General features: G+C 36.4%; 1 protein-coding gene across 1 annotated transcript; it reads right to left on the bottom strand.

Annotated features, from left to right (window-relative positions):
- Window positions 1-208: 208 nt before the first annotated feature.
- LOC132557364 (molybdenum cofactor sulfurase-like) lies at window positions 209-9,188 on the bottom strand. The gene is made up of 8 exons (XM_060221855.1): window positions 9,177-9,188; window positions 8,529-8,691; window positions 6,794-6,878; window positions 4,030-4,160; window positions 1,698-1,844; window positions 947-1,056; window positions 612-716; window positions 209-408 (listed from the first exon to the last, which is right to left on the bottom strand). Exons 1-8 carry the CDS (start codon window positions 9,186-9,188, stop codon window positions 316-318), a joined length of 846 nt encoding a protein of 281 aa, XP_060077838.1. The 3' UTR covers window positions 209-315.
- Window positions 9,189-11,014: the final 1,826 nt, after the last annotated feature.

Genomic DNA, 11,014 nt, shown 5'->3' with positions numbered 1-11,014 from the left:
TGGAACATATTCACCATCACCCTCAAACATACAAATACATTTAGATTTGATAAGTTAGACCACTTCTATTAAAAGAACAAGACAAAACAATATTCTACTTGGTACTTCTCATCATAAAAAGTTTGTCTGGAATTAACTCTGTTTAATGATGCCACTTTCTTCATTAAAAAAAAAAAAACAAAAAAAAAAAAAAAAAAAAACACAGGAAATATGAGAGTATACACTGGTACTCTTTCTGGAAAAGTCTTAAAAATCACAACTGTGAATAAATAACAAGTGACTTAATTTTAAATAAACATTTTCAGAAAGTACAGGTTATTTTTGTGTTAGCACACGGACATGGTCTCCAACCCTCAGCTTTCCACCAGCTGTGCCTGTTGATGATTGTAGGTGAATACCAAACGGTACCTAAAAGAAATGAAAATAGACATCTAATATTTCAGTAGCAAACTGAACTACTCTTTCAAGATTTTCAATTACTAAAAACCTCAGACAGGAAATACAAATACAAATAGAAAGTTAGAAAATTTGAGAAATATCTTCATCGTTGATATTTCTGTATCCATATTCAGGTAAATGTGAAAATGAATGTGTATTTTCAAATATATCACCTTTCTGCCCCTCCAGGAGGCGAGGGATTTTAATGGCTCCAGACCTCGCTGACCTGTTGTCTGATCGACACAAATCATCTGACATCTGGTACAACTTCCCTGACTCTGGAACAAGTACAGGGAGATAATCACAAATCAGGGGAGGTAAGCAGAGTGAACATTGAAGCAAAAAGAACTGGACCAATCATTAATTTTAGATACTTTAAGATATTTCAATGTTTGTTAATCAATCAGGGACACATGGGATAAAAAAAGCTTGAGTTTATCAGCATCAAACTTATGATATGATAAAAATAAGATTACTCATTATCAAGAAGACTTTGTAGGCTACTTACAAAAAAAGTGTTCATGCCTATTTCTATGGTATTCCATGAATCCTCTTCAAACGCCTCACCTCCTGATACAATGAGGTTACCACGGAAACGACCCACTAAGTTTGATATACCTGAAAATATGAAACAAAACAACAAATAAAACAAAAACTGTGTATATCTATGTAAATGAAATCCATAATTTCAGAAATTGTTTTGAAGCATATGTAAATTAATAAATATTTAAAAGTTATCATAAAAATATACAGGCAATTCTGATTATGATTTCATAAAGAAAAATCCATTTTACATAAATAGTTAACACAAAATAAACAAATATTCCCTGGTTCAAACAATAGATACAACATGAGCTGTAAGGATTTTTACTGATGAATCGATTCACATGATATAAAACCCCACCTTAACATTGACATGCTTTCTTTCAGTGATTATTCCAATAACTTCAATCCTTTCTTACTTGTTGTAGAAGATGAAAGTAGAGGTTCCTTGGACACTAATCACTGTTAATGAGAATTTCACTAAAGTCAAGCTGTAGACAGTCTTGCTTGTGAAATCTCATGCGGAAAGCTATCAGTCAGTAAACTTAACAACAGAGTCTGCTGACTAACAAACAGGCCAAAGATCTGATGAACCAGATGGATGGACAGATCAATACACTAACGAAGTGATGAAGGAAAGGACAGAAAGAATAAAAAAAAAAAGACAAAATCAAGTGAGAGATGAAAATAATTGAGAGACCGAGAGAACTATTTACCTGGTACGTCATCAATGTCTGCAACAGGAGAATCCTCCAACTGTCGCTCCAGAATTCTGTCTCGTAGCATTTCCACACTTTTATGAGATATAAGGAGATACTGTGATTCATTAGCCAATGATAAACTGCATGCTGTCTTAGAACTGGCTGTGAATAGAAGTAAAGCCTATAGTCTTACCACTGATTTTTATAGCATTTCATTCCAAAGATTTCTCACAAGACATTTAAGTCATTAGTAACTTTCAATACAACACAAAATCAGAATTAGATACAGCAGAGTCAAATGATGAACAACACAAAAACTCATTTGTTTGTAGAGATTCAATTCTTCAATGTGAACTGAATTGCAGATATTATAAGAGCAAAGCTCTATGTTGGTTTCATGTGTAAGACCTCATAGAAGTGAAAGACATGGAGCATCCTTTAGTGAGAGGCATGGAGCATCCTTTAGTGAAAGGCATGGAACATCTATTAGTGAGAGGCATGGAGCATCCTTTAGTGAAAGGCATGGAACATCTATTAGTGAGAGGCATGGAGCATCCTTTAGTGAAAGGCATGGAGCATCATTTTTTGATAGTAAAGTTAGAGCTCAATCCCACAGGTGAAGTTTGAAATAGGTGTTGCAAAGGAAAACCATGATTGTGAAATCATGTTACAAAATGGCCTCCCTTGCTGCTGTGTCAAAAGTTTGTCAATGTCGAAAAATAACAACACTTTGTTGGCTACCTTTCCTTAACATTCCCACCAATTTTAGCTCAATGGCACCAGTGGAACCGGAAAAGAAGTTTAAAATATGTTTTTCAAGATGGTGGCAATTGTGGCCATCTTGGATTTCAGACCAACCTAATACATAACAACACTCTGTCAGGACCATCTTGGGATCATTTCATGCAAGTTTAAGATCTATACCACTGGTGGAACATTAGAAGAAGTTTAAAATGTCAAAAGTTTATGCACATCGGACAGTGGACATTGAAGGATGAAGCACGATGGCTTTAGGTCATCATGACCCGAAGGTGGGGATGTCTGACATGTGAAAATGTGTATTAGGAAAAATACATAAATTTGCCAATGAAACATATACTTATAATATTTAATGGTACATAGGTTTAATCACAGTATCTTTTCATTTCTGGATGCATGATATGTTACAGCTACCAAACTCATATGGTAATGAGGTCACTCAGGTCAATAGTTCATGTGATACAGCTCAACATAATAGCTGTTCCAAAATACATAACAGCACCAAACCGATATGGAGACGAAGGAAGAATCATGTAATAAATGTTTACCGTAAATATTCGCCTATAGTGCGCACTCGCGTATAGTGCGCAGGTACTTTTTGGAGATCAGATTTAAAAAAAAAAAAAAAAATCTACAGAAAAATTAATTGACTGGTCACTACGACGAATCATTTGATGTGGTCTGTTCCATTGATAATTAGGAAACCACAATGAGCGTGACCCTAACACATGTAATTACCTTAAGTAAACAAATTTACCCAGGTGACCTAACAAGCATGAAAGGCTTGGCTGATTGTATAATTAACGGTTAATGACAGTTAACACATGGAGTATGAGGAGACTGATGACACCCGGCTTGGGCTGAACGCGTACTATTGGTCAGAAAACGATGTTGTTTTAACTGTCTGATGCAGGTGGTTTGTTCAGTATAGGCATGATCTTTCATGGTATCTGGAAGGTATTTAATGATAGATTGTTTATACCGACTTCGACATGGGGACTTTGACTACGCCGAGAGACAAAATCCACTTCGACATTCCAGAGTGAAATATCAAGGCATGGAAGGAAAAGACCGTCTTAACCACTTGACATAGGTGCGACAGCGTCACCAACTTTGGGCATCGGTGGGATGTGCTGTCCGATTTATGAACAGAACGACAATCGCCTAAAAACTTCCGGATTCATTGAATTCCACAGATACATCATCAAAATGAGGCAGAAATTCAGACACTACTATAGCCCCGACCAATAGTAAGACCGACGGGAAACGAAAAAAAATTAGATTCACCGTAATGCTAGCGTGAATGGCAGATGATTAAACATTTTATTTTTTTGTTGTTTTTATCTCCAAACTATCATATAAGACCGACGACTTTTACATATAACAATGTGAAGGGAGGTAATCCAATATGGTGGATGCAGAACTCGGGAATGATAACCCCAGGAATGGCATGTACCTGCGTATAGTGCGCACCCCCTTTTTGACACGACAGTTTCAGCTTAAAAAAGTGCGCACTATACGCGAATATTTACGGTAGTATAAAATTGGACTAAACTCAATCAAAATCATATCAATGTACTTAGGTTACCTTGGCTAGAATCTTTCAGTTTACTAGTGCGTTGGTCATTCTTGGTTTGTTGGATCAAACGACAACCTGATCTCTGTAACGCCACACTGACCCACTCTGCAACAGCATCCCCGCAGTCTAACCCTCTGACTCTGTAGAAACAAAAATCTTCAATGATCCAGACTATAGACACAAAGAGGAGCAATGTCCCAGATTACAAAAGAAGAGCACCAATGACCCTGACTACAGACAAATAGGCACCAAAGGCCTTAAATACAAATGTTTACAGGACTCATGAGACTAAATCAGCCAATGAGTGACTGGGATTCTGTTTCATCTGATAATAATCCCTACCTAAATTGAGATTTTGAGATTTCTCAAAAGATTGTGTCCTTTGGAGTTTTTAAACTCATAATTGGTGACAGGTGAAGGATGCAGGTATTTGGCTTCATAACAAGAGAGCCATGGCCCTAACTGGTCATCTGACAATCGTGAATGGATGGAAAAACCACAGAATTCACTGATGGTGGTCTGACAAATCTGATGAATTAAAATTTTGAACATTTCTTCAAAGTATCAAAAACTCATAAACGGTAAATTCTGTGCTGGAAAAACAATTGCACCATCATGTTATAAAACAACTACTGTTGAAGTTTTGATCAGACTGGAAAGTAACAACAAGTTGTCTCTTTCTTTTCTTAAAAAAATCAAAATCTAAATAGTTCTCATTGATGGGAATGAAACATGAGAAGTTGTCAAAGACCATTTGTTATAGATGAGTTATGCTGGATTTTGAAACCAAGCAAAACATTTGGTCAGGACAATCTCAGGATCACCTTTTGGGCCCTACCCCCAAGTCCCTAGGGGTCGAATAAAATTTCTGAATTTAAGAATTATTTGCCAACCCCTACTAATGTTACTGACAAAATTTGAATGTAATCCAATCAAGCATTAAGGAAGAGTAGCATTTTGAAGTAAAGTATGGTCTAATTACCCTTTAAGGCCCCCAAGTCCCTAGGGGTAAAATCAAATTTCTGAATTTAAGAAATAATCCCCCACTCCCAAAGATGTTTCAGACAAAATTTGGTTGAAATCTGCCAAGGCGTTAAGCAGGAGTAGTGTTTTAAAGGAAAAGTTTACAGATGGCGGACGATGAACAGTGGACAGCAATCAGCCACAACAATGGATGATGGACAGTGGACAGAAAACAGTGCACAACAATGGAAGATGGACAGTGGACAGCAAACAGTGCACAACAATGGAAGATGGACAGTGGACAGCAAACAGTGCACAACAATGGAAGATGGACAGTGGACAGAAAACAGTGCACAACAATGGAAGATGGACAGTGGACAGAAAACAGCGCACAACAATGGAAGATGGACAGTGGACAGAAAACAGTGCACAACAATGGAAGATGGACAGTGGACAGCAAACAGTGCACAACAATGGAAGATGGACAGTGGACAGCAAACAGTGCACAACAATGGAAGATGGACAGTGGACAGCAAACAGTGCACAACAATGGAAGATGGACAGTGGACAGCAAACAGTGCACAACAATGGAAGATGGACAGTGGACAGCAAACAGTGCACAACAATGGAAGATGGACAGTGGACAGCAAACAGTGCACAACAATGGAAGATGGACAGTGGACAGCAAACAGTGCACAACAATGGAAGATGGACAGTGGACAGAAAACAGTGCACAACAATGGAAGATGGACAGTGGACAGCAAACAGTGCACAACAATGGAAGATGGACAGTGGACAGAAAACAGTGCACAACAATGGAAGATGGACAGTGGACAGCAAACAGTGCACAACAATGGAAGATGGACAGTGGACAGAAAACAGTGCACAACAATGGAAGATGGACAGTGGACAGCAAACAGTGCACAACAATGGAAGATGGACAGTGGACAGCAAACAGTGCACAACAATGGAAGATACATGATAGCAATAGGTCATCTTGACCCTTTCACTTGTAAACTTCTGGTTGTTGACTTCTGAAAGTACTGACAGCCTGAGATGCCATTTAATCTACTAAATTATACCATTTGTAGCCTTTGCCTGGTATGTTTCTATATTACTTATGTAGAATATTAATGCTATTAGCTTAATTGTTATGTAATGTAGTGGTGAGACCTATAAAGACCAATACTTTGAGCCAAACTTCAAACAAGAAACCAATTCTTGTAATAATCATATGCTCTAGATAAGAGTACTGAAACATGTTTGTTCTGCTAACATGCTACATTACATAGTTCAGTTAATGGTAAAAAGGCTCAATGGACTTGTAACATTTAGCAATCACGCAGCTAGGGCATTCATATTTATCCTAACCTTAAAACCCCTTATATAAACAATCATAACTTCCAGCTTTGTGTCTCTCCAGAAGAAGTGGTATGAAGACTTTAACACATTTGACCCTTGAGACCTTACAAGCATTTCAACTTCAGAAGTTCAAAGTTTTAACCATATCAAACATCTGTGGTGTATTGGCGTGTGGGTCTAGGTAATTCATTTGAACAAAGTTTATAGTCCTTCATCGTTGATGTTCCCAACCTTTCATTATAGTTCATGACTCTTGACCTCATAGTTATTGAGAAGAAGTTGTGTCAAGAAGACATCACAGCATAAGCTCACTCACACTTCAAGTAGGTGAGCTGAACATTAACATCAACATTATTCTATTTAAATTTCGAAATATTTTATTGACATAAAGACAAAAATTGAACACTTAAGTCCTTTCCTAAAATCAAAATCAATATTATTTACTTACCTATCTCCACACACTTTGCTGGTGCAGGCCTCTTCAGGACATTGGTGTGATTTACAGTTCAAAGGTAGGTAGAAAGTTGTCATGTCTAAAATAAATAAAAATCACAAATAGATATACAATCATAGATATTTGTTTAAGCAGTTTTATGCATTCTTAGTCAAGATATATTTTAATGAATTTACAAATCACTGAATGAAACACAACCATGTTGGAAACACTTGATATATTCCATTATAAGGCCAGGGATCAACACATTACTTCCTGTTGAGAATAAGGGGATGGGCTTATTACAGGCAATTAAACAATCTTAAATAATAATTATAATTTCAAATATACCATGAGGTAACAAATGTCTTAAATAGGTGGGCTTATTACCAGGCATGGTCTTATTGTTTGATAAATATGTTAATTTGTATCATTAATTAGGATATAACATTGCTGTGTCCAGATATCAGAAGTTTCATATGACACAGTCTACTGTAAAACATGTATACTTCATGGAGAATTCATTTTTGCATTAAATCGGGTCCATCCCTCAAGCCCCAGTGGGTCAAGACCCATCAATTATTTTAGCACTGAACAGTTTTCAAATGGCATCCAATTTTGATATCCATATGCATTATGAATGGCAACCAGATAAAGGGGCATATTCAATGAAATACATTCACATTTTATGATGAGTTTCAATTTATCCAGTTGGTATTCATGATGCAGTTTTCAATTTTGATCTTGTTCTAAGGGAAGGAAATGTCAATTTGATTGATTGGAGTACATGTTATAACTTGGACAATGGCAAATAAAACAAAATTGGTTCCTCTCATCCTGAGGATGTTTCTGACCAAATTTGGTCAAAATATTTCATCTTTATAGAACATTTCCCCTCTCCCCCTCCCACCCCTACTCACATCCTAACGATTGGATCCTGCCCCTTGGACAATCAGTTTTATGCAAAGTTTTGTCCAAATTTGGTAAAAAATAACTTCATTTTATTAGATGATTTTTAAACTATAATTTTACACCCACTTCCCTCAGGAAATTTTATACAGAGTTGTGCCCCCTTCACCCAAGTTAATGGATGGACGACTGATATTGTACCATATGTAGAAGTCAACCAGTGGTTTGTACCAGTTGAGATAAAAGTGATATTAAACCCATGTCAACAAATGGGAAGTGTGTGCTTGCAATACAAACAGAGTAATAACAAACAAAATTGACAAATGCTAGCATTAGAAACAGTTAAAAAAAAAACTTCCTCCAAATATCCAATGTCACCTATTTCAATGAAAATTAACTCTGTAAATATTTGATTCAAAATTGTGAAAATTTAAATAACAAAAACAACCAACTATACAACAGCATCACATTATAATTTAATAGCTGAAACTAATTTTTGAGATTGCAGGTGGCAGACACTACTGGTGGATTTTTTTAGACCCCATTCATTTGAATAGTAGTGGGGTACACATGTAACGAATGTACTTGTGAAATTATCAGACACAAGAAAATTACAAAATTGAAATGTGAGACAAGTGCACCTCTCCATCTAGATTTTGACATTTCTGACAAATTTTCCTCTCAGTACCCTTCTCGGTTTTAAAATTTAGGTCCATATAAATACTGACAGGTCCTAGAAGGACAAAACATCTGTACAATGCAAATTATTTCCTTGTTTGGATCTACTTAATCTAACTCTAAATCTGTATTGAAATGTGCTCAACTTATAAATTGTGAATACCAGGATATTCAAGTTTCAGTGTCTGCTCCAACAAGTCTAATGTTGGTCGTATTAGACAAAGGTTTGTCTCCCTTTTCTGACTCAATGCAATTCCACTTTCCGATATAATCATCCATTCACGGTCGTACAGCAACCCTCTCTGTCCAAAACTCCACTCTTTCACCTGATGAAGAGGAAAAAAAAACCAATTTCTTAGTGTATTTGTTAAGTAATAAATAAAAGTCTGAGAGAGTTAGTAGAAACATCATTTAAAAGTTAAATGAAGATATATGTATTTGTTTTTAGTATATACATAACATTCCTCAGTGATATTAGGATCAGTTTTATGATGATGTGTTCCTCCTGGGTCCATGACTGTCAGTATGTATTATACTTGATGTGTAAATTTGATAAAATACCTGGAACACATCTGTAAACCAAACCTTTTTGACTTTACAGTTTACTGTGTATCTATGGAAAGTCTGAGCGCTTGGTGAATTAACATCCCATTGAAGGATTACATTAGATCATAATGATATGAAATTGTCATTGCTCCTCTCTAGGTGAAATGAAGACAGAACTCAATTCAACCATATTGTGGATTGAAGTGCAATTCATCTCCCTTTATATGGTAAATCACTTAAAAATCACTTTATTTCGCAATCTCACCTTTGCAGACATATTCACAAATACATGATTTTTCTAATGTTGATCTAGAAATGATTTTACAAACGTTGATCTAGAAATGATTTTACAAATGTTGATCTAGTAATGATTTTACAAACGTTGATCTAGAAATGATTTTACAAACGTTGATCTAGAAATGATTTGAATTTGTTAATGATGAGCTAATTTAGAGACAAGGTTTCTGGAAGGCTTCTGTATTGGCAACCAATAGCTTTATGTTGGCAGAGAATCAACAATGAGCAAGAAATCTGAATTTTCAACCACATGTATAATGAATACTGGATACTATTTATCACTATTGGTAATTCTTTCAAAAGAGATCATGACAAAATGATCCAATCAGATTTCAGCACTTTCATACAAAGTATATTCTATATGTACTAATGGATTAGAAGTAAAACATAGGATTCTGTCAAACTCTAATATCCTCAGTATTCCTTCAAACTCTGGTATCCTCAGTATTCCTTCAAACTCTAATATCCTCAGTATTCCTTCAAACTCTGGTATCCTCAGTATTCCTTCAAACTCTAATATCCTCAGTATTCCTTCAAACTCTGGTATCCTCAGTATTCCTTCAAACTCTAATATCCTCAGTATTCCTTCAAACTCTGGTATCCTCAGTATTCCTTCAAACTCTGGTATCCTCAGTATTCCTTCAAACTCTGGTATCCTCAGTATTCCTTCAAACTCTGGTATCCTCAGTATTCTCTCAAACTCTGGTATCCTCAGTATTCCTTCAAACTCTGGTATCCTCAGTATTCCTTCAAACTCTAATATCCTCAGTATTCCTTCAAACTCTGGTATCCTCAGTATTCCTTCAAACTCTAATATCCTCAGTATTCCTTCAAACTCTGGTATCCTCAGTATTCCTTCAAACTCTAATATCCTCAGTATTCCTTCAAACTCTGGTATCCTCAGTATTCCTTCAAACTCTGGTATCCTCAGTATTCCTTCAAACTCTGGTATCCTCAGTATTCTCTCAAACTCTGGTATCCTCAGTATTCTCTCAAACTCTGGTATCCTCAGTATTCCTTCAAACTCTGGTATCCTCAGTATTCCTTCAAACTCTGGTATCCTCAGTATTCCTTCAAACTCTGGTATCCTCAGTATTCCTTCAAACTCTGGTATCCTCAGTATTCCTTCAAACTCTGGTATCCTCAGTATTCCTTCAAACTCTGGTATCCTCAGTATTCCTTCAAACTCTGGTATCCTCAGTATTCCTTCAAACTCTGGTATCCTCAGTATTCCTTCAAACTCTGGTATCCTCAGTATTCCTTCAAACTCTGGTATCCTCAGTATTCCTTCGAACTTTAATATCCTCAGTATTCCTTCAAACTCTGGTATCCTCAGTATTCTCTCAAACTCTGGTATCCTCAGTATTCCTTCAAACTCTGGTATCCTCAGTATTCCTTCAAACTCTGGTATCCTCAGTATTCCTTCAAACTCTGGTATCCTCAGTATTCTTCTCAAACTCTGGTATCCTCAGTATTCCTTCGAACTTTAATATCCTCAGTATTCCTTCAAACTCTGGTATCCTCAGTATTCCTTCAAACTCTGGTATCCTCAGTATTCCTTCAAACTCTGGTATCCTCAGTATTCCTTCAAACTCTGGTATCCTCAGTATTCTCTCAAACTCTGGTATCCTCAATATTCTCTCAAACTCTGGTATCCTCAGTATTCCTTCAAACTCTGGTATCCTCAGTATTCCTTCAAACTCTGGTATCCTCAGTATTCCTTCAAACTCTGGTATCCTCAGTATTCCTTCAAACTCTGGTATCCTCAGTATTCCTTCAAACTCTGGTATCCTCAGTATTCCTTCA

This window comes from Ylistrum balloti, unplaced genomic scaffold (genome assembly GCF_031769215.1).
Source record: "Ylistrum balloti isolate Yb309-2 unplaced genomic scaffold, AGI_CSIRO_Ybal_v1 Utg370662, whole genome shotgun sequence".
Classification (NCBI taxonomy): Eukaryota; Metazoa; Mollusca; class Bivalvia; order Pectinida; family Pectinidae; genus Ylistrum; species Ylistrum balloti.
Note: the sequence above shows the minus strand (reverse complement) of the source record. Positions and strands in the feature narration are given on the sequence as shown.

Bases quoted from the DNA above. Each gene is read 5' to 3' on its own strand.
- LOC132557364 (XM_060221855.1), bottom strand. The intron at 4,161-6,793 runs GTAAGTAAATAA...TTGTTTCTACAG, and splicing joins AGCAAAGTGTGTGGAGATAG to AGTCAGAGGGTTAGACTGCG. The intron at 717-946 runs GTAAGTAGCCTA...TACTTGTTCCAG, and splicing joins TAGGCATGAACACTTTTTTT to AGTCAGGGAAGTTGTACCAG.